Here is a 27997-nt window from a genome sequence, read left to right as displayed (position 1 = left end):
TAGGAAGCTGGGAATCAATCTACCTCAAGATCCAGCTGTACCACTTTTGAGCACCCAAAGGACTCTACAATCTATTTTAGAGACACGTGTTCATCCATGTTCATTGCAGCCTAGATCACCAACTGAGGAATGGCTAATGAGAAACTGGTACATTTATGTAATAAAATATTATTCATCTGCTAAGAAAAATGGGATTATGAAATCTGCAGGTAAATGGTAGGAACTAGAGAAAATCATCCTTAGTGAGGTAACACAGAGCCAGAGAGACAAATATTGCATGTTTTCTTTTATATTTGGATGATAGGTTTTAAGCATTAGACATGTGTGTTACAACACAAATAACCATGGGGGTTAGATACCTTGTAAGGGACTGCAGGGAATGAAAGAATCTCCCAATGAAGTGGAAATAGAATAATATTGTTATAGAGAGGCAACGGGAAGCTAGAATACGAGGATTAAATAGGGTAGGGAATGGAAGAGAAGGGTAAAGGAGGGAGACAACTGACATTAAAGGCCATTTTTAAAACCTACTACTCTAGCAGTTTCCTAAAACATATACATATATGATAGGAATCTAAATGGAGTCACCAAATAATATGGGCAACAACATGCCAATTAGCTATTTTATAGCACTAAGTAAAACCTCCAGTACCTGGAGTTACATCTTGTTGAGGTGCTGGCCAAAGGAGCCAATACAGAGACTCCCACATAACACAGGCTATTGCCAAGCCTTTTGGTTACTCTCTACAAGCTGATGGGAAGGCCCTATTGCTGAATACAAAACTCGCATATGTCAATGAATATGGGTCAGTAGAGCTAGTGTCTAACTAGAAGCTTCACCCCTACTGACTAGTGTTCATGGTCCTGGAAGGCACTCTTCAGACTAATGAGAGGAAAAGGTAATCTTCAGTTACAAGCCCTGTAACCTGCAATAGTGACTAGCCAGATAGATATACCAGTGCAATAGTGACAGAAATGTTAATGGAGTAACCAACTACTTTCTGATTGGATTTAAGGCCTACTTCATGAGATAGAACCCATACCTGACACTGCTAACATGGCCAAGACCCTAAGACTAGACAGATCATAGGCCTAGGGGAAAGCATGATACTATTATTCTACTAAAGGATAGCAACTAACACAGAGACCCACAGCTGGACAATGTGGAGAGTGAGGGGCTTTGGAGCACTCAATCCTAAATGGAACATTTTCATCAAAGCCCGCCCAAAGCACAGGGGTCTATGCAGAAGAGGTGGAAAGACTGTAAGAGCCAAAGGTGAGTGAGTTCCAGGACTATGAGGGCTACACAGTGAAACCCTGTCTCAAAAAAAAAAAAAAAAAAAAAAAAACAAGAGACAGAGTGAAAGAGAGAGAGAGACAGGGAGAGAGAGAGAGAAAAACCATCAAAGGTAATGGTTCAATCCAGATAGGGTCCTAGCACTGAGCGGGAAGTAGACATGGGTTCCCACCCCAACCAAGAAGCTATCTGCAATTGACACCTACTGACAAAGGAAAACTCACTTTTCTGCAATGGAGTCTCACTGGGTATATTGACCAGACTTGAGGGCAGACCTCATGCCCTGCAGGAAGTGGCCAACACAAAATGAACTCAATGGTATTTCTGTAGACTTTTTGTCTCATATGCATTGTTTGGACATTTTTTATCTTATTGTTCTTTTACTTATTTCTTTCGATTTCTGTTTTTGAGTTCTCCTGGTGATTTTATGTGTTTGTTTGATATATCTGGCTTTTAAGAGAGGAGAAAAACAATATAAAGTTGGGTGGGTAGAAAGATGAGGGAGATCTGGGAGCAACTTTGGGGAGGGGAAACGTAATCAAAGTACATTGAACGGAAAACTTTGTCAATTAAAAAAAGAATAGTAGTAGATCAGAAAAATTCCATATAATCATACAATTATCATTTGTTGTAAAGGTTGCTGACAGATATTTCTTTCATATATAGGTGTTTTATATTAAAATACCAACGAACCAGGCTTAATGCCTACATGCATGCAGCCTTCTTTCCCCAGGGATTTTCTGGCAATTTTGCAACTGTGTAGTCAGTTTTCTCATTGCAGCTTCATACAAGTTCTAGGGATGGACTTGGGCTGCCAGGCTTATGTGGCAAGTACCTTTACCTGCTGAGCCACTGTGAGGCCCGAGACTGCTTCCAGTGGAGCTGTGTCTCCTTTTTGCATCCCTGAGACCCAGAGTATTGCTCTAGCAGTTGTAACTCTATCAGGCATGCCTCTGGAACCACCCTGTGATCTCATTTAGGTTCCTAACAAATCGCTGAAGACAACAGCCTCAAAACCCATTCAAATGCTTTATAAGCCAGAGAGGCCCACACCCAGGTTCCCACATTTCACCTTCTTCCCAAGGCTTCTTTTTCCTAATCCTCATGCTTAAAATCTATATTTAAAACATTTTAAGGGGGCCAGAGAGATGGCTTAGCAGTTAAGAGCAACTAATGCCCTTGCATAAGACCTAGGTTTGCTTCCCAGCACCCTCTTGACAGCTCAGAACCCTCTGTAACTCCAGTTCCAGGGATTTCTGACTTCTTTGGGATCCTGCACACATGTGGTATGCAGACACATCAGGCCAAACATACATATAAGGAAAATAAAAATAAATACCAAAAAAAAATCTTAATAAACCCCAACACAATTCACACTCTACACTTGAAGATTTTTTTTCTGTGTTCAAGCCACAGATCCAGTTCTACTTGATTGGAGGGCCTAAAAGATTACATGAGTGTCTCAGGTCAACAGACAGCAGAGGGGGTGTTTCTTGCCCTGCCATCCTGTTACTAGTGACTGGTTTTATTGTGCGTTTGAAGGAAGACATCAGGGCATCTGATCAGATTTACAGTTTGAAAGACCTCTCTGACCACATCGGAGAGCAGATGCTGCTGAGGGCAGCATGGAGGAGCAGCTTGGAGAACAGCAAGAAAAAGAAGGAAGGATTGATCCGAAGTGAGAGAAAGGTCAAGTTTTCAAGTTGTATTTTGAGGTAACAACTGACAGGACTTGTTAGGAAGTTGGTTGGGGCCTAAGAGGAGAAGAGTTAACATCTTCCAGGTTGGGCCTTAGTCCTGAATCTTGATGAGCTTGGTTGCTGTGGGAAAGGAGGTAGAAAACCTTCCATAGCCACTGTTGCCCCAACAAGAAATGTGTCTTCCCTGCTTCTTCAGTAAACAGAACAGAAATATTCATCCCAAGCTAGCTGAGGGGAGAGTAGCTCTCTGCTGTTTTGTGTGCCCTCTCCTCCTCAAGAGTATATTTCTACTGTATTCAACGGTAGTTTTGCAACATTTAACTTTCACACAGATAAATAAAAGGCCTCCTCACATTTCGGAAGGCTCTGCAGGCTCTTTCAGGTCATGTTTGTTCATTCAGCTCTTAGGAGGAATAACTAAAAGCTGAAATTACAAACTTCTGCTGACTAAAAAAATAATCAACCAAAACATAAGATAAAGTACATCTGAAATGATAATGAGACTTTAAAACAGGCATCGACTGCATTGAGTAAGCTAAAAGCTAAAACAGCACATTGTCCAGCTCACTTCAGGATGGCTGGCTGCCCTGCTCCTGAGTATATGTCAGCCTTCTGCGCTCCATCACCCAGCCTGCCTGGCTGCACTGGCTTGTCCTCATTTCCCCCTGAACACTGTTCTAAAGTTAGTGCAATAACTTGCAGTCTGCGTTGCCATTAGCTGCTTCTTAGAAGGCCATCTGACTTGGCAAGAGCTTGATTGGGGTAACCCTGAAAGTTTCAAACCTCCCCATTGTTGCCTGTATGGACTTTCAGCAGTATTTGGGCCCTTGAGAGACCTACTTTCTCTTCCATTCTTTCTTTCTGAGAGCAGATCCTTGAAAGGCTTCCCCTCCCCCTCTTTCTGAGACAGGGTCTCACATTACTGTCCAGGCTGTCCTCAAACTCTTGATCCTCCTGCCTCAGTTCCTCTCTCTTCTCCCAGCCAGGATTACAGACACCAGCCACCATGTCTGGTGGCTTAGAATTTTTCTCTGCTTCACCAGAGCTCCCTAACTATTGCAGATCTGGGCTCCCCTACAACAAAAGCAGTCATTTTTCTTTTCAGCCCTAGAGAGGTAACAGAGGGAGTCAATAAATCCAGGATCCCTTCCTGTACTTGCCCTGCCCTTTCAAATCCTTTGAAAACAGCCAGTTACAACAGCTTTGATTGGAAAGTGCTGATTCCTCACAGGAACCCACAAGGCTGAAAACCTGACATGACTGCCTTCATTTTCTATCTCTATTTAGGGTCAGTCACCTGACCATTGATGTGTGCTTCTGAAAGCTGGACTGCCTGTCCTAGCTCATCCTTCTTCAAGGCTGACTGTGCAGAGAGTAAATCAGACCTCTTACATCTGTTTTACAAGGTCCTACTCCAGACACTGAGAAGGTGCCTCAGGGTCTTCAGGCCTGCACCTACCTCGGGAATCTGGAGTAGCACAGCCTCACAGACAGATCACCCTATTATATCAGCCCCAAACAGCAGCAGTGATCCTATGGGAACTAAACTGGCCCCAAGTGATGACAGAGACAACCTCTTTGGACCACCTGCCAAGGATCCATGGGCCACACCTTCAGCAAGACTGCTCACTTATGGACACTTCTTGCCCTGACCCTCTTCTCTATTTAAAAGCTCCAATTGGTGGAGGTGGACTGTAGAAAAATGCAGGTAGATCCATATCTATTGCCATGCACAAAACTCAATTCCAAATGGATCAAATACCTCAACATAAATCCAATCACACTGAACCTCATAGAAGAGAAAGTGGGAAATAATACATTTGAACAGGAGACAACTTCCTAAATAAAACACCAGTAGCACAGACACTGAGATCGATAATTAATAAATGGAACCTCCTGAAACTGAGAAGCTTGACATGGTCAACAAGACAAAACAGCTCCCTACAGAATGGGAAAAGATCTTCACCCACATCTGACAAAGGGCTAATTTCCAAATTATACAAAAAACTCAAGAAATTAGAAATCAAAATACCAAATAATACAATTTAAAAATGGGGGCACAGAGCTAAACCAAGAATTCTCAACAGAATAAACTCAAATGGCTGAAAGATATTTAAGGAATTACTCAATATCCTTAGCCATCAGGGAAAAGCAAATCAAAACAACTCTGAGATACCATCTTATACCTGTCAGAATTACTAAAATAAAAAACACTGATGACAGTTTATGCTGGAGAGGATGTGGAGAAAGGGGAACACTCCTCCATTGCTGGTGGGAATGCAAACTTATACAGCCATTTTGGAAATCAGTATGGTGGTTTCCCAGAAAATTGGGAATCAATCTACCTCAAGACCCAGCAATACCACTTTTGGGCATTTACCCAAAGGATGCACACTCACACCACAAGGACATTTGCTCAACAATGTTCATAGCAGCATTCTTCATAATAGCCAGAATCTGGAAACAACCTAGATGCAACTCAACTGAAGAATGAATAAAGAAAATGTGGTACATTTACAAATGGAGTACTACTCAGCTGTTAAAAAAAAAAAAGACATCTTGAAATTTTCAGGCAAATGGACAAAAGTAGAAAAAACATCCTGAGTGAAGTAACCCAGACCCAGAAATATGGTATGTACTTAGTCATAAGTGAATATTAGGCAAAATGCAAAGGATAACCAGCCTAGAGTCCACAACCCCAGAGAAACTAGGAAACAAAGAGGACCCTAAGAGATATATGGATCTGCCTAGGAAGGGGAAATAGACAAGATCTCCAGAGAAAATTGCAAGTGTGGGAGGGAGGGGGAAGGTTTAAGGGAAGAAGGGAGGAAGAGGAGAGGGGAGGAAAGAAGAGGAGTGGGGAGGAGAACTTGAGGGAATGGGATGGTCAAGTTGGGTAAAAAACAGAGAGGGAGAGCAAGGAAAGAAATATCTTGATAGAGGGAGCCATTATAGGATTAGGGAGAAACCTGGCACTAGGATGAACCCAGATAAAACTCTAAGCAATAGTGCAGAGGGTGCCTGAACTGGCCTTCCACTATAGTCAGATTGAGCACTACTGTAATTGTCATCATAGAACCTTCGTCCAGTAACCGATGGAAGCAGATGCAGAGATCTACAACTAACCACTGGGCTGAGCTCTTAGAGACCAGTAGAAGAGAGGGAGGAGCAATAATATGAGCAAAGGGTCAAGACCCAGAAAGGGGAAACTGGGATGCTGTTTGTGGTGCTACAGTCGGAGCCAACCGACTTGCCCAGTTCATACCTGAGAGAAAGGGTAAGTATAGACATTAAGAGACAGACAAAGACACAGAATAGAGTCAGAACAATCCAGTGAATACTGAATGCCTCTAGTTTATTCTTCAACTTTTTTTTTTTGGTTTTTTGAGACAGGGTTTCTCTGTATTGTTTTGGAGCCTGTCCTGGAACTACTCCCTCTGTAGACCAGGCTAGCCTTGAACTCACAGAGATCCACCTGCCTCTGTCTCCCAAGTACTTTTGGATTAAAGGTGTGCATTGCCACCATCTGGCAGAAAAGGGTTCTTATAACCTGTTGTCTTGGGGTTTCTATTGCTATGAAGAGACACCATAACCATGGCAACTCTTATAAAGGAAAACATTTAATTTGGACTGACTTACAGGTTCAGAGTTTAGTCCATTATCATCATGGTGGGAACCATGGCAGCAAGCAGGTACACAGGTGGTGGAGAAGCTGAGACTCCTACATCTTGACCTACAGGCAGCAGGAAGTAAACTGTCACACTGAGAATGGCTTGAGCCTATATGAGACCACAAAGCCTGTCTCCACATTAACACACTTCTTCCAACAAGGACACACCTCCTAATAGTGCCACTCCCTTTGGGTCAAGCATTCAAACACTTGAGTCTATGGGGGCCATTCCTATACAATCCACCACACCTGTCCTATTTAAGTCCTGTTCATCTCCAACCTCACTGCCCTTGCTTTCCAATGAATTCCAAGTCATTTCCTTCTAGCACCCTCTCTGTCCTGCCCCATTCCCTTCCACCAGGCTGCTTCTGACTCCCCCACGCAGGCTAAAACTCATCTCTTGACAGTAGCATTTCTTTAAGGACTGAGTTTTTGCTGTGTTTCTTCCCAAGTAGGACTTCTAATACCAACCAAATCACTGCCTCTGTGGCCTATCTCTGAGCTACTTCAGTCTGATTAGGAGAGCCTTGGAGCTGAGCCCCTGACTGTGAAGCCCCAAGTTCTAGGATGTGTGCTCTCATGAGTCTCTCATGGGCTGAATTCCTATGGCTGACTCTGATCTGATGCACTCCCTTGACCATATATTCAAGTTAAACAGTATCCTTGGAATAATGCCTATATTGATTAAAATAGTGTCTTCCCAAAGTTTTGTGTGTTTTATTTGATAGTCAATTAATAATAATGATGATAATAATATCACTGTCCTGATAGCTCTTGTGTAACCATTTTCCTCCAAAACTGAAATACTCTATCCTTCATGAAAGCTCCATAACTCAGAAAGTAAATAACTCAAAATTGCTTCAGGAAGTCCTTGAAAATGACCAGATTCACTAGGCCCCTCTCTCCCAAGAATAAACAATAAAGACAAACTTAGAGTCTCTATCCAAGAGTCCAGCTGTCTGAAGAAGCAGAGAACCCTCCAAGCAGCCTGGATGAGGGTTAGACCAAGTCGCCTGGAACACTCTCCAATCTGTTGAGCTACCTGTTCCAAGTTCCCAGCTTTGTGAGCTGTCACCCATGCTGGGGTAGCCTTTGGTGCTAATCTGTCTTTGAGTGGTAGCTTCTCCTTTACATAACCCCTCTCACACATTCCTGTGAGTAACCCCAATAAAACTCATTGATTCACCAAGTTGGACTTTGGCAGTATCCATGCTTTGGGCTGTCATGGGCTGCCTATCTAGGGTGAGTAGACACGAGTGTGGCATCTCTCCAGGAAGTCTTGTCACAAGCCACAGTTTTACAAAGACTAACTCATTTAACCTTTAAAAATAATCCAATGAAGTGGGTAATTATTAACTTCATAGATAGGAAGGAGATAAAGGCACAGAAAGTTTTAAGACAAATTTCAACTGTAGCCCAGACAGTGTGAATGGCTTCTCGACCTGTGGATCGTGACCCCCCTTCAACAAACCTCTATCTCCAAAAATATTTACACTATGATTCATAACAGTAGCAAAATTACAATTATGAAGTAGCAACAAAATAATTTATGATTGAGTGTCACCATAAGGAGGAACTGTATTAAAGGATCACAGTGGTAGGAAGGCTGGGAACCCCTGGATAAGGTCCTGAAAATTACACATTTGAATGTATAACACACACACAAATTCGTATTTCAACACCCAGGTCCTAAATCTTTCCACGTAAATGCACATATACAGAGAACAGCAATGGGGAACTCAGTTGCCTTTTTCTCCTGCTAACCACCTCTCCCTACTTCAGAGAACAGCCTTCTTCTTCCTTCTCCTCCACTTCTTCCTCCTTCTCCTTCTTTTTGTAGCCACATCCTTTTGACTTTAAAGGACAAGCTTCACAAACCCCAGTAAGATGAAGGGGCTCATCAAGACAATGTCAAGAACTTTCCAATTTAAAAATTAAAATCTCCAGGGAGAGTGACCTGGAAACTTTATATTGCACTTTGTGAGATGTCATGGCTTTCTGTCTCTAAGATAATCAATCCTGTAAGGATCTTGTGTCTTTTAGACTAACCATAATTTGTGTTTGCTATGTACACTGACGATATTCTAATGCATTTGTGAAGGTTTACATTAGATTTCTGGGCAGCTTCAGTTGGTTGGGTTTAACATGCTCAAGTAGATCCTCTGCTACTGGTGCAAGCACGCCCTCTGCCGGCCACATTCAACCAGCAAGGGGCCTGGCTCCAGAGAACAAAGAATTTTCACTTTGCCTTCAAGCAACAGTGAGTGACTTATCACTCCCAAAGCTAGGGAGGCAGGTTTAGGGCTGAGCATACAAAGACAAATGAAAGCTCCCCAGCCCTAAAAGGACTCACAGTGTATTGGGACACACCCAATCCAAACATCATGCCACTTGAGAGTTAGGGCAAGCAATGACTCTCATATTCCCATTAGTTTTCTACCCTAAGTTTACACAAGAACCATACAGCTCAATACAGGGCTCTCTTGCTAGGAATGATGACTCATGCTGCCCAAGAGCAACACAGCTCATAGGTGCTAGCCTGCAGAGCCAGGTTACCTGGGAGCAGTCCCGGTAGTCAGCCCCCTAGGACAGACACAAGCACTGCAGAGAAAGGTTAGATGTCCATAGGGACTAGGGAGATAATCCAGCTGTTAAAGAGTTGTGTATGGGGGTGATATTAATCTTGGTGTCAACCTGATAATGTCTGGTGTAAACTAAAATCTTGATCAGATTACTTGAAGTGGGAAGACATTCCCTAAATGTGGGTGGCACTTTCTGATGGAAGAGGGAAAATGTCGCTTTTAGCCTGCTTGTCCTCACTCTTGCTATCTTGTTGCTGCTGCGTGCTTCCACAGATAGCAGAACCAACTTCTTTGGGCTTCTAGCATAGACTAAAGATAAGAGCTCTCCAAGGATCCTCCATGTCATGAGTACCATACTGGGATTTTTCAGCCTCACTGGCCGAGGCTTCATGGCCTCCCCAGTGTGAAACAATCATTGCACAACTACCTAGACCATATTGTGTAAGCCAACCTAAGGAATTCCTCTATCAGTTCTGTTCCTCTAGAGGACCCTGGCTAACACACTCATAAAAGGGAGAGAATAGCTGGGTGTGGTGGTTTACACCTTTAACCCCAGCACTCCAGAAGCAGGAATAGGTGGGTCTCTATGAGTTCAAGGCCAGCCTAGTCTACAAAGCAAGAGATTTCCAGGCCAGCCAGGGCCACAGTGAGACCTGTCTGAAAACAAAGAAGCAAACAAACAAAGAACCCTAACACTTTCTTTCTTTTTTTTCCTTTTTTTCTTTTCTTTTTGGTTTTTTTGAGACAGGGTTTCTTGGTATTGCTTTGGAGCCTGTCCTGGAGCTCACTGTGTAGACCAGGCTGGCTTTGAAATCACAGAGATCCGCCTGCCTCTGTCTCCTGAGTGCTGGAATTAAAGGCATGCGCCGCCAACACCCGGCTTAACACTTTCTTTTTTTAAAAAGCAGAGTAAAAAAAAAAAAAAAAAAAAAAAAGGAGAGGGTTAGAAAATAGAAGGGTAGGGAAATGAATAGTTAAAGTAGGAAGGAAGGAGAGGGCTGGAAAAATAGGAGTGGTAAATATAGATAGCTAAAGTAAGAAGGAAAAAAGGAAAGAGGGAGAGTGTTGGAAAATAGAAGAGTGAAGATACATAAGTTTATGGGGCAGGGCTTGCACTATCCAAAACATCTTAAATTTACAATTCAAATGTAAGAAATGCATATATTTAAGAAGGCAGACATTATGAAAGAGTGTAGGGTAAAACATAAAGTAGTCTGTCAGAGACTCCCACAGCACACCCACTAGCAGATGCACAGAGGTCAGGGTCAGCAGAAGGAGGAGGTGGAACACACCTGTCGTAGGGTTTCTATTGCTGTGAAGAGACACCATAACCACAGCAACTCTTATAAGGAAAACATTTAATCACTTCCAGATTCAGAGGTTCAGTCCATTATCATCATGGTGGGGAGCATGGTGGCATGCAGGCAGATGTGGTACTGGAGTAGTAGCTGAGAGCCCTATATCTTGCAGACTGAAACACTGGGCAGTATCCTGAGTGTAGGAAACCTCAAAGCGCACCTCCACAGTGACACACTTCCTCCAACAAAGCCCCACCTTCCGATAGTGCCACTCGCTATGAGATTATGAGGCTCAATTACATTCAAACTACAACACTCAGTGAAGAACCCTGCACACTGATCAGCCCCAGAGCAGCTGTGCATGTGTGGCTAAAACCAAGTGTTTGCAGCCACTGGCTTCCTGCCCCTAAAAACACTTAACCTATCCCTTAGCAAAGCTGAGACATATTGCCAAACAAAAACAAAACTCTCCATCCAAAATACCAAAGACACCTTTCTATTTTCCTTTGGTGGTGAAACCAAACCTTTCATTTTATCCAGGCTTGAAATGGGGTGGGCCCTGTGCTGTGAGATGTGTGGAACTCCATCAGAGAAACGTCACATTGTCTTCATCGCCATTCAAATGAGTACAGCAGAATAGAGGTGGAAAGGTTCATGAAGACTCAGAGTCAATTTGGCATTTTAAGGCACTGTCATTAGTCTCCTTTATACAGGGAAAGGATACCAGAACTGTTCTTCCTAGAGCTAGACCTCTGTAGTTCACAAAGCAGTTAGTCACAGAGACTTTATTAGCTACCTGAGAAACCACCATAGTAGAGACCAGAAATACCATGTTCCTTTTCTGAGAGCATCCTGGGAATCAGAGGAGCTCTTGGTTGGTGAACAGGTAATCAGATGGTACACATACAGACAAGCAGGCACACACACATAAACACAAATATGTGCAGATGCAGGTAGAGGTCAGAAGAGGGCGTTGGATATGCTGGAGCTGGCATTACAGGATGTTGTAAGTACACAACTAAACGCTGAGGATTGAACTCGGGTCCTCTGCAAAAACAGAATGTGCTCTTGTCCACTGAGACATCACTCCAGCCCCAAATAAAAATAAATTTAATTAAAAAATGGCTCTGTCTGTCAAACAGCTTCATTCAAAGATGTAGAAACCAGCATTCTTCCAGTTCTAAGGACTCAGTGGTACTAGTCACTGGATTAACCATAGACAGAGGCTCTATGGGAATACAAAGAGAACCATACTCCTAATATATACCCAAGACCCTGTTAATGGTCAAGTAGTTCTTGACCATTAACAATCAGTAGATAAGCCAGAAAACCCAAAGAAAAAAGGGGAGAAGGTAACTAGACTTGTTGTAAGAGATCAGCACTTGCAATTCACAAAGTACAGAATGTCCAGAGCCCTTGTAAGCAGAAGACAATCTACAAGCTTCCATGACCTCTTCTTCCTGCTCATCCAAGGTGAAATCATATTTCTAGGTCTTTTCCCAACATTTTAATGAAAATTTGCAAACACAAGTCAGGCTCAGTCATGCACACATGTCATCCAATACCTGGACAGCACAGGCAACAGGATCAGGAATTCAAGGTTATCCTTGGCTACATAGTAAGTTCAAGACCAGGCTGGACTACACAAGACCCTGTCTCAAGACCAACAAACAGAAAGTTACAAATATAGGCAAAGCTGAAGGATTTTTATTGTACATACCATCTAGCCTATAAATGTAATTCTTCTTGAATTATCATATCTATTAATTTTCCTCTGTATTCATCAATTCATATTATTTTTATGCATTCAAAAGTAAATTATAGTCACCAGAAGACATTTCCCTAAATAATTATGTATGTTATAAACTAGAGCTAAACATATGCTAATTATTTCTTCTGAAATTATATTTATATATACTTAATTGTGTAACTCATAATAAACTTTTGTATCTGTGTATTCCAAATTCCTGCTAAGACACTGAATGTTATTACTATCACATCAAAAAATCCCTGTAATTTTATTCATCCATCCATCCATCCATCCATCCATCCATCCATCCATTCATTTGGGCAATGCTAAAGATCAAACCTAGAGTTGGCTAGGCTAGTGCTCTTCCATAGAACTACAACCCAACTCTTGCCTAACTTTAAGAAGGTATGCTTTTGTGTGGGAGGAGGACAACAAAGTTTTGAAATTCCAGTGTGCTTGGAGTACAGCGTGAAACATCTAGGGGAATTCACAGTTAGTGTCACATTAGAGGTAAACAAAACTATACAACATTGTCGTAGGAAATAACCTGAAGTCACTAGATCAAGGCAAATAGCTGAATGCTGTTCTCAGACCTCAGAGAGTGTCAGATTACAGAAAAGACAAATGTGAGCACACAGCTTTAGCAGAGCCCTTCCCTTCCCTTTCACTCTCCACTGACCAACACTCAGAAGGAAACATACTCCTGTGCTCCCATCTTCCTCTAGCCCACTCAGGTTGCATGGGGGCTGGCTTCTGGGTAGGGCTGTTTTCTGCAATTCTTTTTCTACTACTCAGGCAAGTTAAATTCTCAAGACCAATGGGTCATTTCTCCTAATGTTGTATTAGAAATCATTCAAAAATATTTTATAATCATCCCTCATAAAATAACAAAATTATTTACACTAACATACTTGTCTTCATTTACGTTGCAGTTTCTGGCTTTAGAACATGGAACTCCAGTTGTTCCATCTGTGCTGCCCCTAGACATTGTGATGTCATTAAAATACCTTTTTAATATTTTTATTTTAAAAAATTTCAATCACATAAAAAATAGGACAATAATGAACCCCCATATTTCCATCTCCAGCCCCCAAAATAGTCTTGATATCTTTAAGATTCACCTATACCAGATGAATTAATCTGTCTCTTCACTGCCAGTTAATAGTCTGTATGGATTACCAGTTTCCATGTAAACACTGAGTGTTTCTTTTGGAAGAATTTATGTTTTTTGTGACCCTAAGCCAGATAGCTCAGTGCACTGGTAGAAATGCAACTCCTTGCTCCTCCCAGCTTGACACTTCTTCCTTATTTTTGACTCTTAAGTGAATATCTACACTATGCAAATGTGTGTATTGATGTAATAATACTATTTTATATTGAGTAATATTTATAAGTAAGCACAGAATATCCTTCATGCAATTATAAAAAGAGCTATTGTTTTATTAATGTTTCTTTATAGAAAATATTTTAATGAATTATTAAAGTATCATTTGGCCTCTAACCAGAGTATCTACAAGAAAGCTCAGTATGGTGGCATACCTACAATCCCAGCAATTGGGAGACTGAGGCAGGAGGATTACATGGTTGAGGCCAGCCTGGACTAGTGAGTTGGAAGATCTTTATAACAAGATCCTGTCTGAAAGTCCCACCCCCAATTTCTTCATATATATATATATATATATATATATATATATATATATATATGGAATAAAATATATAAGTACCTATCAATTGTTTTTCATCTTCATAAATACATTGCTATCCCTCATGGGTGCCCATGAATTTTGTATTATATGTTCTATGTTATATAGACAGGGTCCCATAAAAGTGTTTACCCAGAGCCTCACATCCTCTGGAGTTAACCCTGCCTGAAAAACATTTTAATAGAAAGGCAGGAAACATGGCTTCTTCAACAGTAGTGAGGACTGGGGAGGTTGCCCAGTAGAAGTGTACTTGCCTAGTATACACCAAAAACAAACAAACAAAAATCCAGCAACAGCAAAACAAATAACAAGCTGAAACCCTAGCAATAGTCTTTGTGAGTAGTGACTTTTTTTCAGTATCATTCTGAACAGTAACAAACAGGACTTTATAAACTTCATGTTTCCATCAATTTCTCTCATTCACCCCTTTTTATGTTCAAATTGTTACATCGGTGGGAATTTTTGTGAATCTGAAATGCCACTGTGGTGGTTTAAATGAGAATAGCTCTCATAGGCTCATGTATTGGATGCTTGGTCAACAGTTGGTAAACTATTTGGGAGGATTAGGAGGTGTGGCCTTATTGGAGGAGGTGTGTCTCTGGGGGTGAGCTTTAAGGTTTCAAGAGCTTTAGTTAGTTCTCTGTCTGCTTAATGGTTGTTGTCTTTACGTGTAAGCTCTTAGCTATTGGTCCAGTCCCATTCCTGCCTGTCTGCTTCCATGCTCACTGCCATGATGGTCATGAACTCACTCACCTTCTGAAACTGTAAGCTCAATAAGCTCTTCTCTAAACTGTCATGGTCCTGGAATCTACACAGCAATAAAACAGTAACTGAAACAGCTCCTTTAGTGGTTAACCTTCTTTGCCATCTTGGCTTGTTTAGTCTCACCATGAAAACACACAGATCTAACTATGACAACATTTTTAGAAAGGATTAACTGAAAAAGGAAAACCCACCTTGAATGTGGATTCACTCCCTAGTATGGGGGTGGGTGGTGGAAAAAGCCAATAAAATTATCTCATCTCTTACAGATTATAGAACACACACCACACATAATTATACATAATGCATATACACACATACATACATATACATATATATGTATATACATACATACAAAACTTTTTTTTTTTTTTTTTTTTTTTTTTTTTTTTTGGTTTTTCGAGACAGGGTTTCTCTGTGTAGCTTTGGAGCCTATCCTGGCACTCTGATCTGGAGACCAGGCTGGCCTCCAACTCACAGAGATTCATCCGCCTGCCTCTGCCTCCCGAGTGCTGGGATTAAAGGCATGCGCTACCAAAGCCCAGCCATACATACAAAACTTAATGCTGCTTTAGAAGTATAACTTTTTAGCTGGGGAACCAGCATAGGACCGAACCAGGCCCCCTGAACATGGGTGTCAGTTGGAGCCACTGGCAGTGGGACCAGTATTAATCCCTAGTGCACAAATGGACTTTCGGAGCCTATTCCCTGCGGAGGGATACTCTCTCAGCCTAGATACAGGGAGGAGGGCCTCTGTCCTGCCCCAAATGATGTGACAGACTTTGATGATCCCCCACAGGGAGGCCTCACCCTCCTGAGGAGTGGATGGGGAGATGGTGAAAGGAATTGGAAGACTGGAGGGAGAGAGAACTGGGATTGGTATTTAAAATAAGATTGTTTTTAATTTAAATTTAAAAAAGAAGTGTCACTTTTGATTACTATAGTTGTGCATAAAAGCAGGTTCATTACCTGAATTTGTCTTATGGTCTTAGACTCACCTTACATTTTGCTATTACTTGATTAATACAGTTGTGGTACCAGGAGTGGTTCTAGAGAAACAAAATTGTAAGGATGAATTTATCTTAAATATCTAAAACAGGTTTTGCAATTTGCCAATAGCCTCTCCTAGGTTCTCTTCAGGGACTTTGACTCTGCCAGATGGTGCCAATCCTTAACTTCTCTCTTTGATACCTTAAATCCTGTATTTCCACTACAACTGAGTTTGCTATCTTCACAAGTGGCCTCTGATGTGGGAAGTCCTTTTGTACACTGCAAATATGTGTTGCTATTATTGGTTGATGAATAAAGCTGCTTTGGCCTATGGCAAGGCAGAATATAGCTAGACAGGAAATCCAAGCAGAGATGCAAAAAGAAAGAAAGCAGAGTTGAGGAGATGCCATCCATCCACCAAAGGAGAAAGATGTCTGAGCATTACCGGTAAGCCAGGGGGCATGTGGCAATACATAGAATAATAGAAATGGGTTAATTTAAATGTAAGAGCTAGCCAGAAATAAGCCTGAGTCACCAGCCAAACAATTATAATTAATATTAAGCCCTGAGTGATTATTTTATAAGTGGCTTCAGGATTGGGAGAGACACATAAAAGCCTCTGGCTATAGGCCTCTTTTGGACCCTCAGAGGGCCAAGCCTCAGTTACTATTCAAGACCCCTTCATGCTTTTAAAATCAGTACCCAAATCAGTACCATGTATGAGACTCTTATACATCAGCAAGCTACGTATGAGCTTGAGCTGCAGCCTTGGCCTACTCTGGACCACAGCTTCTGTGTGCTGACCTTAAGGAAACATTCCCACAAGTTTTTACCTCAGTGATACTGAACTCTTTTTGTTTGTTTATTTGTTTGTTTGCTTGCTTGTTTTGTTTTTGTTTCTCAAGACAGGGTTTCTCCATGTAACCCTGGGTGTCCTGGAACTTGCTCTGTAGCCCAGGCTGGCCTAGAATTTGTAGATCTGCCTACCTCTGCCTCTGGAGTGCTGGGATTAAGGGCATGTGCCACCACAGCCTGGCTGATTCTTCAGCCTCAGTTGACGAGAATCATAGAATCTTAATTCAAAATATCACATGAAGGACCCAACAGAGTCTTTAAAAGACTCTCAAACTTCTCTCTGAAACTTCACAAGCCAGGGTTCCATCATTTCCAGTGCGTTCAGTGTTCCTATCTTTCAAGTTCCCACTAAAGTTCATTAAACTCTGAACCCTCATGGGCCTTTCCAGCCCAACATTCTAAAATCCTTTGCAATTCAACCATAACAACATGGTCAGGTCTGTCACAGCAATAATCCCAGCATCAATTTCTGTCCTCCTTTGCTTCCTATTGTGATAAAACACTGAACAAACACATCTTAGAGAGGGAAGCATTTATTTGACTTACACATCCTAATCACAATTCATCACTGAGAGAAGCTAAAGCAGGAACATACACAGAACAGGAACCAGTCAGGACAGGAACTGGTGGAGAGGCCATGGAGAAATGCTGTTTTACTGGCCTGCTTGCCACGGTTTCCTCAGCCTATTTTCTTATACCCAGAGCCACCAGCTCAAAGGTGGCACTGCCCACAGTGAGCTGGGCCTTCCCACAATCATTTAATCAAGAAAATGCCCTACAGAGTTGCTCACAGGCAAATCCGATGGAGGCATTTCTCAACTGAGGGTCCCTTTTCCCAGATGATTCCAGCTTGTATCAAGTTGACAAAAGACTAGCCAGGACAATCCTGGAGTCTAAAGGCAAAAGAAAGTATAGATCAGAAGAAAACTTACCATTCCTCCACCTTTTAGACCTATTTGCATCCAACCACATATTGATAATGCCCAGCCTCTTGGTGAGGGCACATCATCTCTTCCAGTAACACCCTCCTAAACACATCTGGAAAAAAATGTTCTGGCTGTCTGGGCATCCCTTATTCCAGTCAATCTGAGATATAAAACTGTCACAAACAGCCGGGCGTTGGTGGCGCACGCCTTTAATCCCAGCACTCGGGAGGCAGAGGCAGGCGGATCTCTGTGAGTTCGAGGCCAGCCTGGTCTCCAGAGCAAGTGCCAGGATAGGCTCCAAAGCTACACACAGAAACCCTGTCTCGAAAAACCAAAAAAACAAAACAAAACAAAACAAAAAAATCAAAAAACAAAAAAACTGTCACAAACACCAAAAGCACAGGTGACAAAAGAAAATAAATACATAAAGCTACATTATAATTATTTTTTTGTGCTTCAAAGAACACCACCAAGAAGGTGAAGAGATAATTGACTGAATGGACCAAACGTTTGCAAATTATCTATCTGATGAAAGGACTAAGGTTTTTAATACATCCACTAGAATTATAGCTGGGCACGGTGGTTCACAGTGACAATTCCAGCACACAGGAGGCCAAGGCAGGAAAATATGAGTTCAAAGCCAGGTTGGGCTAAACAGAGAGCTCCAGGTAAGCCTGGAATGCATAGTGAAGACCCCACAACAGAAAAGAATTGTGTAAGAACTGCTATATCCCAAGACGGGGATGCTACTCAGTGGCATAGTGCTTGCTCAACATGCCCAAGGCCCTGGATTCCATCCCTGGTATTACAAAGTTCAACCCAAAACATTAAAAAAAAAATCATTTAGCATGAATTAGAGCCTACTCTAACAGTGTCATTTTAGTTGGGAATGGTGGTATACACGTGTAGTCCTAGCACTTGAGGGTTGGAAGCAGGATGATCATAAGTTCAAGGTTAGCCTTAGCTACATATTGTTAGAAGCTAGCCACAGATCCATAAGATCCTGTTTCAAAAACAAAACAAAACAAAAATACTACTGCCACTTAAGAACAAAATTTAATCCAGTTTTTAAATGGCTAAAGATCTGAATAGCCAGTGTGGTGGTACACACCTGTAGCAAGTTCCAGGCCAGCAAGAGCTACATAGTGAGACCCTCTCAAAATAAATAAATAAATAAATAAAGGCCCACATAGAGATTATTCCAAACATATATGAATAGCTGGTTGGTACATGGAAAGCTACTTAGTGTTATTGGTCACTTGGGAAAGGCAAATCCACAATGAGATACTCTTATATAGCTATCAGGGCAGCTGAAATTGTAAAAAGATGATAATAAGCATTAGCAGATACAGTGAGAGTGAAACCCCATAATTGGGGGGATTATAGATAATGGAACTACACTAGAAAAATAGCTCTGCAGATCTCCAAACATTTATATATGAAATACCATGACTCAGCAATTCAGATCTTTATGTGTATAATCCAGAAAACTTACAAATATGTCTACTTAAAAACCTATACAATGAATGTTCATAGCAATATTATTCATAGTTAACCCCAAAGTAGAAACTTGAATGTACAACAGAGAAACAAAAAAGTGGTCTTTACATGCAGTAGAATATTACTTGAGTATATATAGGAAGAAGCCATGTTACAACGCAGAAAAGAACATGAAACCATACTAAGTAAGCAAGTATTCAAAAGACCACACACTATATGAAATGTCCAAGAAAGACATAAACCTCTGAGTTTGGAAGTATATTGGTGGTTACTTGGGGCTAGAGCTGGAAAAATAGGGAGTAGCTACTAATGAGCACAGAGTCTTTTGGAGGCTGAGAGTACCTATGCTACTCTATGACTATACTGGAAATCTGGTTCAATTCTGTAGCATGAGAACTGAATCTCAATGAAATCGGTTTTTTTGTTAACAATTTTCTGTATACAGGATCCCCTTATACTGCAACCTGTCTCAGTGCATTGAATATAGTCTCTAAGAATCTGCTCACATGCTACTTTGCTATACAAGATGAAACGAAACATGACTATCTGTTTAGTTATCAAGGGCTTCATGACTTCATTTAATACTTACCATTACTACAGCTGGGCACTCTAGTTACTGCTCAGCCTGCTGCCCCCTCACAAAGTACTCCATGTTTTCCTTCTAAAATAAATAATTTACCGAGTGATCACTACAGTAGGCAACAATGAATCAAGATAGATAAAATGCAGTTCTTTTTTTTTCCTCAAAAAGTAGGAAATTTCAAGTGTCTTCCTTTCTCTTCCCTTCTCTTTTTATAGACTACACGTTTAATGGAAACTGATGTCTACATTAACTACTAGTCATTATTTCTAAAAATAAGAAGTCCTGGGGTTTCTGTTAGGTCTCAGGAAGTCCATGTATTCAGAAATGAGCTCTAGCTGGACTATGGAAGGATTTCTCGAAGTTAGATAAAAGCCAGCATTCCTCAGAAACTTATGAAATGGGTTTTTTGTCCCCAAAGGAGTCCTCTGCCCAGCTACTCATCCTCCTTATAATTCACATGATTTGTCATCCCTGCTCTTACTGTGCTGTCTCTTGCTCTCTCCACTCTTCTCTCCTTTTTCCCTAGCTATGTCCAGTCTGACTTTCTTTCTGTGCTCTGGACTCCTCCAGGTGCCTCTGGATATTTTCTCTCTCTTACAATAAAAACCTTCCCCCTAATGGAGTGGTGTAGTGATATATTATTTATGATTTATTAAAACTTGACTGAGGATTCAGAGAAGCAAAGTCAGCCTCAAGCTATGGAGATCAGGTGGTGGTGGTACACACCTTTAACCCTAGGACTCAGGATTAAGTGGCAGATGGATCTCTGTGAGTCCAAGGCCACCCAGATCTACACAAGAGTGAATCAGTCTAAAAGAGAATTATAGCTCACACCTTTAATCCCAGCACTAGAGGGGTATGAAAAGACAGGAGCAAGTAGTTAGTAGGAGGCATTCATTCTCCAGCAACTCTTGGTGAGAGCTAGTTGAGACAGGATCAGCCCATTCAGCCTGAGGTAGAGGTAAGAAGCTAGTGGTCACCTGCTTTGCCTTTCTGATGGTCAGCTTGAAGTTTGAACCCCAATATCAGTCTCTGGGTCTTTTATTAATTCGTGTTACAAAGTGGTCATGTAGGCAGTTTCTTTATTGCCCCCCCCCCCCTTGTATACAGTTTTGTTACAAGGGCTCCAACCATGATTGGCAAGAACTTGACCACTGAGCTACATCTACACTCAGGCTATACAATAATTACTAAAGCATGTGATTAAATTTTAGAATAGGAAAAAATTGTGTTACTGGAAATTGGACCAAGAGCATGCTGGGCAAGCTCTCTGCCACTGAAAAAGTTCTTCGTATTTGGGACACAGCGCAAGCAGATAGTTGTGAGGTGAGTTCCAGGTGAACCAGGGCTATAGCAAGAGACCTCCTCAAAAACAAAGAAAGAAACAACAACAACAACAAAACAACTAAAACCCCAAACCAACAGCAATGAAGAAGAAGAGGATGAGGACAAGGATGAGAAAAATAAAAAGCTTTAATAGCATTCATTCTTGGCAGGTCCACTCACCACATTAAAGTTCTCTTGGCCAATCCCCAGAGCATCTTTTCACTGTTGGTAGTCCCAGGGTGCTTCAAACATGTTAAGAGTTATGGTTCTGTTGTGTTCTGCTTTTGGGATACTACAGGTCAAACCTAGGGCCTTGTGCATTAAAACAGTTTAATACACATTAAGCAATTTCCAGTAGTCTCACATTCTCTGACTCAGGCTATAAAAATGTAGTGATCACACAGTTCCACAAAACTACACTTCCCTACCAAGCACATCTACAACACAGACAAGTGTCTTCACTAACATATGACAGTTTCTTCTCAGAACAAAATCAGGCTTCTGATAACCCTCAAAATTTGGATAATCTGTATTTTTTACATTTCCAAAATAGAATTATAGATGATGACATTGTTACATATCTTAAATTAGTTATGTTTAATATGCTTTTAACTTATAATACATGTGCCCTTCCTTGTTATTAGAAACATTTTAAGTTTTTTTCCCAATCTCAATCACCTATACATAATTTTGTTTTGTAGTAAATATTATATATACACTAAGAAGGTTTTTTTGTTTGTTTGGTTGGTTTTGGCTTGCAAATTCAAAAGAAAAAATTTTGAGAGAGGATCTTGCTATGTAGCCCAGGCTGCCTCAGCTTTCTAAGTACTAGGTTACACACATGGACATAGTGACCTCTTGCTCACTGGCCCTAATGTGGGTCAAAGACACATGTCACTTGAATATTTGAGTTACTTTGGGAAGCCTTTGATTATTTGGCACATTTGTAGATTTTCCTGAAATACTAGATGATGTATGTTGTCTTACCTGTTATAAATGCTGTCCAGAACATTATCTGACCTTTGCAGGCAAGCCACAGGTTGAAAGGCCCTCTACCCATAGACAGGGAGTGCGGATCTGAGAATCAGTGTTACTGAGCCCCACCTAATCACCTTTATCCCTTCTATGGATGTAAAACCAACTCTGGAATTACTTTGCTTTGCTTCCTGTACTAGTCAGGGTTCTTTTTTTCTTTTCTTTTTTTTTTTTTTTAGGATTTTATTTATTTATTATGTATACAACATTCTGCTTCCATGTATATCTGCACACCAGAAGAGAGCACCATATCTCATAATGGATGGTTGTGAACCACCATGTGTTTGCTAGGAATTGAATTCAGGACCTCTGGAAGAGCAGCCAGTGCTCTTAACCTCTGAGCCATCTCTCCAGCCCCTAGTCAGGGTTCTTTAGAGTAACAAAACTTATAGATTGAATCTCTGTCTATATATATATATAAAGGGGATTTATTGGAACATCTTACGACTGCAGTCCAGCTAATCCAACAATGGCTATGAACAGAAAGTCCAATAATCTAGTAGTTGCTCAGTCCACAAGGCTGGTCTTCATGTATATGCTGGGATCCCAAAGAAGTAGGCTCCAATGCAGGTGAAGGAATGGATGTGTTAGCAAGGCAAGAACAAAAGCTTCTTTCTTCTATTCCTTATATCAGCAGAAGGTATGGCTCAGATTAAAAGCATGTCTTTCTGCTTCAAGATCTGGATTAAAGGCCTGTGTCTTCCACCTCAAAGGTCTGGACTAGATGTGGATTCATCTACTTCAAACTGTGTTTTCCATCTCAAAGGTCTGGACTAGAAGTGGATTCATCACTTTTAACCAAGCAAAAAATCTCTTGCAGGTATGCCCTCATTTCTGGACTGTAGTCCATTCTAGATGTAGTCAAGCTAACAATCAAGACTAGCCACCACACTTCCCTTCTGTCTCCTCAATAGCCTGTTCATGAATCTTATTCTAGAAGCAGTGCTCAGCAAAAAATGGTAAGGATTTACCAAAAGTGGTAGCCGATTTAGAATAAGGTCACTGGTGGCTGGGCAGGGATGTCACAGCTCTCTTTGATTTGTAATAGCCTGCTTTACCTTCTACTGGAGGGAATATGGTTTAAGGTCTTGAGTAAATGATACTATAAAAAACTTCATAGGGCCTTCCTTAAAGAGCCTTTGCTATTGCTTGAAGATGGAGGTTTCTGTCTGGCCTGGTCCCATGGCCTCTTTGGCCCAAATAAATGCACAGACACTATATTAATTATAATTATAAAACTGTTGGTTGATGGCTAGGGCTTCTTATTGGCTAGCTCTGTCTTAAATATTAACTCATTTCTATTAGTCTATGGGTTGCCATGAGGCTGTAGTTTACCCATCATCAGGCATGTTACTCCTTGGGCAGCATGGCATCTCTTCTTGGCCTCTTTCTTCTCTCTCTCCAACATTCTCCTTATCTCCTAGCCTCGCCTATCCTTCCTCTACTGGCCAGTCAGTGTTTTATTCATCAACAATAAGAGAAACATATATTCAGAAGGACATCCCCCACCAATTGCTTTCTTATTTTTTATACTAAAAACATTTTGCTGTACCCTCTAATTTTTCTGTACCCTTTTCAAAATCCTTTATTTTTACCCAATCTTCTCTTTTATTCCTAGTGATTAATCTTTGGGTTTTCTAAGTCACCAATCTTGCTTAATGGTTTTAGCATTTTAAAAAATCTAAGTAACCTTTAAAGACATCCTGTGAGGAATGAGTAATGTCCAATGGCTCTGCTAATAGAGAACTTTCAAGCCAATTAATGATAGTAATGCACTGCAGCAAAAATTTTCATTGGTTAAGAGCAATGGCTACTCTTTCACAGGTCTTGAGTTCAATTCCCAGCAACCACATGGTGGCTCACAACCATCTGTTATGAGATCTGGTGCCCTCTTCTGGCATGGAGGCAGAACACTGTATACATAATAAATAAATCTTTAAAAAAATATTCATTTTAAAATTTATATTTTGGGACTGGAGAGATGACTCAGCCAATAAAGGCTAGGCTCACAACCAAATTCAAATATATATATATGTATATATATATATACATATATATATATTTGAATTAAATGTGAATAATTAACCAGATAAATTTAAATGTCAACATTTGGGGTAAAGACTTGAAGAGAAAAAAATGTCATTTTCACCACCTCTTGTGTTGCTGTGACAAGATATCTGACAGGCACAACACAGGAAGAAAGGATTTAGTTTGCTAATTGTTCAGGAGGGTACAGAGGGTATAGGCCTGGGCAGTTCCATTTGTGGTGGCAGGAGTCTGAGGATACAGATGAGGAAAAGGACAGATCTAGATGGAACCTTCAAGTGCCTCCCACAGCAGCCCACCTCTGCTAGCTAGGTCAAGTCTCGAAGGCTCTACACACTCCTAAAATGGAGTGACCAATTTGGGGGCAGGGGTGAGTGTCCAAACATGTAAGACTGTGGGGGTACATTTCATATTCAAACCATGATAGAATGTATTTTTTTTCTTTTTTGAAACAGAGTTTCTCTGTGTAGCCCTCGCTGTCCTGAAACTCACTTTGTACACCAGGCTGGCTTTGAACTCAGAGATTCACCTGCCTTTGCTTCCGCCTCCCAGCTGCTGGGATTAAAGACATGTGCCACCACCGCCCAGTGACAGAATGTATCTTTAAACATAGTAAGTACCCTAGGGGAGACAGTCTGCAAAGATACTAGGAATAAAGGCATGAAAACCACACTGCATGGTTTGAATGCAGTGCTGTCCCTTTGGGGATGGGCCTTTGGGTGTGCTTCCCAGACTCCTCATCTCTATAACAAAGAATAACTTCCCCCATAGGGGGCTGTTATAAGGGTTAGTTTACAGAAAGCATTTCATCAATGCCTAACAATCGAAGCAGGAAAGGTCAGCTAACCTTACTCTAAAACATATCTGTGAATAGGTCACAGACACCAGAAACATACTAGTTTACAGAAGAAGGGGTTTGTTTGTTACTATTCATAAGTTTTAAGAATCTAAAACATGGTTTGGATTACTCCACAAAGTTAAAAACTGATAAATGGTGAAAATATTTTGTATGAATCAGTACAGAGTGTGAAACTCAGCAGATGTCTGTTTGCCTTCCACAAAAACCATCAGAGAAAACCCTGAGCATGTTTAAATTTGACTTTTAGCCACATGCTGTACACTATTATCCTATCAGTTCACCTGTTCGGAGCACACATCAGAGAGACAGGCAGAATTTTTTGCCTGGTTATCATTCTCTGTTTCTGCTTTTGACTTAGATAAACAACTTTCTAACTGCTGGAAAAACTTTTGTAGGTTTTTATTTGTGATTATTATTTAAAGTGATGGTGAAGACTGTCAAAACACCTGTTTTTCAAAAAGAACTAGTAATACCTTTGAAAGTAATGAAAAGAACAGAAGCCAGACATAAGAAAGTCTATGAGCTCATCGTCATTCAATCTACCAAGACTGGAAAGTCTGCTCCAGGCACTAACCAGTTTTGCTTGCTTCATTCTACTGAGTACACCTGAGTTTCGATAGTTAAGGGCAAAGTATGTTGGGCAACACCCTAACAAATTTTTTTCCAACCAGGGAAGACTATTGGATTTCCGCCTCTCTACATTAGTGGACTATTCACAGCTAGTTAACAGTCTTTAATTGAAGATGTGGCAGGTGATTACATATCTAATACATGTACTACTTTGGGGGTGAGGTGTCTTGGGGGGTTTTTTGAGACAGGGTTTCTCTGTAAATGTACTACTTTTATTTTACTTTATGGGAGGGAGCAGTTTCGAGGCAGGGTTTCTCTGTGGCTTTGGAGGCTGTCCTGGAACTAGCTCTTGTAGACCAGGCTGGTTTTGAACTGACAGAGATCCTCTTGCCTCTGCCTCCCGAGTGCTGGGACTAAAGGCGTGCAACACCACCGCCCGGGGTACAACTTTTAATAACACTTCTAAGCAACAGGTTTAGTTTATAAAACAATTTTATTCCTTACACTTAAGTTATAGCAGATTAGCTAAAGTGGAGACTAATAAAACACACAAAAGATGAAGTGCAAATTTGCTTTTTAAAATGAACATTTTCAGAAGGTTGTATTTGAATTGTAAGTTCAAATTTCATAATTCCAGAAGCAACAAGATCTGGAGAAGTAAATACAGGCTTGGAGTCAGACCCCAGGGTTTTGAACAATACTGTGTATATTTTCTACCCCTGTGAAATTGCAGTCATTTAATCTAACTCAGTTTCTTCAACTGTAAAGTGGGGGCAGTACCTGCCTTGAAATCTTGCAAGGATTCTATCACACATATGTATGTGTGTGTGTTGTGGGGGGGGGGGTTGATTACCAAGAGAGAACTTCAAAGACACATGGGCAGTGATGGGCAGGGATAGCCCTCAATAAATAATTTTAGCAATTACTCTGGATATTAATTCTGTGGTAACTAAATCTCAAAGTACAAGCCTTGGATAGTTTCCTTAATGTTATAATGAAAACAGACCAAAGCCTAAAAATTCCCCTCATTCTACGACTAAAAATATCCATAAAGGATATTTATACTCAGGTGACTAAAAAGTTATGTATGGGAAACCGTTTCTTAAGAATGGGGAATTTTGGGCCAGGCATTGTTGTCTCACGCCTTTAATCCCAGCACTCGGGAGGCAGAGGCTGGTCTACAAGAGCTAGTTCCAGGACAGCCTCCAAAGCCACAGAGAAACCCTGTCTGAAAAACCAAAAAAAACAATGGGGAATTTGCCGGGGGTGGGGTGGGGGGTGGGGGACGACTTCAAGCCTTTAATCCCAGCATTCAGAGGCAGAGGCAGGCGGATTTCTTTGAGTTTCGGGCCAGCATGGTCTACAAAGTGAGTTCCAGAGACAGCCAGAACTGTTACACAGAGAAACTCTGTCTCAAAAACCAATAAAAACAAACAAACAAATAAATAAAAATGAGAACTTATGTTCAGTTTCCCGGGATTTGAGAGTGCCTGGGAAAACTTTCAGGGTGGAAATGTTATCTGGTAAGAGGAGTTTGAGCGAGATTCTTTTGGACACCTGACGGTGTCTGCAGGATGATCTAAATGATGATGGAGATGACAAGTGACCACCACCGGGGCCTTCTATGTGGCATCAGAAAGCAGCAAACCCTAGGAAGAACTCCGGGTTTCCTTTACAGCGTCCCGGTATTCCTTTCCCACGTTTAGTAACCCTCGGCGCACAAGAGATCTGAGCGTGGCAGTGGCCTATCAGGGGCTGGCGAGATGGCTCTGCGGCTCAGACAAGCCCGCCCGAAGGCCTGAATTCCATCCCCGGATCCTCAAGGCGGGAAAAGAAAACCTATTTCCCAAAGTTGTTCTCTGACCTCGCCTTGGCACGAGAGCGCCTGAACTCACACACACGTCTTGCGAGTTTTTAAAAAAGTCGTCCTCCGGCCCTGTCCCCAGCCCTCCGTGGTCCCTTCATAAGGGTGGCCGCCTGCGAATCCCGGGTCCGCAAGGCAACAAGCTCAGACATGAGTGCCTTTGCACGGAAAGTGCTATAAAGTGCTACGACACCAACGAAGACCCCAGCCGCACAAGCACAGTGCAGTGCACAGGACTAGGACCGTGTGCCCGTCAGCGTGGTAGGCGAGAGAGCCGAGCGCTCGCCGAGTATTACACACACACACACACGCGCGCGCGCGCGCGCACACACACATGCACGCACGCACACCCTGGGCGCGACCCCCCTCCCCCCAGACTTGGGCAGCTACCAGTACTGAACACCGAGTCAGCACGGAGCTACTATGTATGGAGCTACAATGGTGGCCGCGAGTTCCAGACCCTGGTCCGAACAGCAAGGCTCCTTCTAAAAAAAAAAAAAAAAAAAAACCAACAGAATCACAGCCTCTGAGAGCCCGGAGAACCCGGAGAACCGGAGCGACTCACATCGACTCACCTGTTAGTGTTAGGGGCGGCCGCGGAGAGGGTAGCGCCGCAATACGCAGGCGCACGCCGCCCCTCCCGCCCTAAGTCCGTCAGGCCACTGGCCCCGCCTCCCTCCG

The 27997-nt window shown here is 41.7% G+C and overlaps 1 protein-coding gene across 4 annotated transcripts in view; it reads right to left on the bottom strand.

Annotated features, from left to right (window-relative positions):
* Window positions 1–27972, bottom strand: part of Trim13 (tripartite motif containing 13) — a 49369-nt gene extending 21397 nt beyond the window's left edge. The window contains exons 1-2 of one of the 4 annotated variants that reach the window (XM_027390376.2): window positions 27892–27913; window positions 6637–6730 (exon numbers count right to left, since the gene is read on the bottom strand). Coding sequence is in view for 1 of the 4 variants with exons in the window: in XM_027390371.2 (XP_027246172.1) it covers window positions 19623–19625 (3 nt within the window). In the remaining 3 variants the exon portion in view is untranslated. Of the gene's footprint in view, window positions 1–6636; window positions 6731–19622; window positions 19695–21122; window positions 21586–27891 lie in introns of those variants that run through there. The other 3 variants (XM_027390371.2, XM_027390373.2, XM_027390374.2) reach the window with 3 other exon arrangements.
* Between the last annotated feature and the right edge of the window lie 25 nt (window positions 27973–27997).

Source organism: Cricetulus griseus (assembly GCF_003668045.3).
Source record: "Cricetulus griseus strain 17A/GY chromosome 1 unlocalized genomic scaffold, alternate assembly CriGri-PICRH-1.0 chr1_1, whole genome shotgun sequence".
Classification (NCBI taxonomy): Eukaryota; Metazoa; Chordata; class Mammalia; order Rodentia; family Cricetidae; genus Cricetulus; species Cricetulus griseus.
Note: the sequence above shows the minus strand (reverse complement) of the source record. Positions and strands in the feature narration are given on the sequence as shown.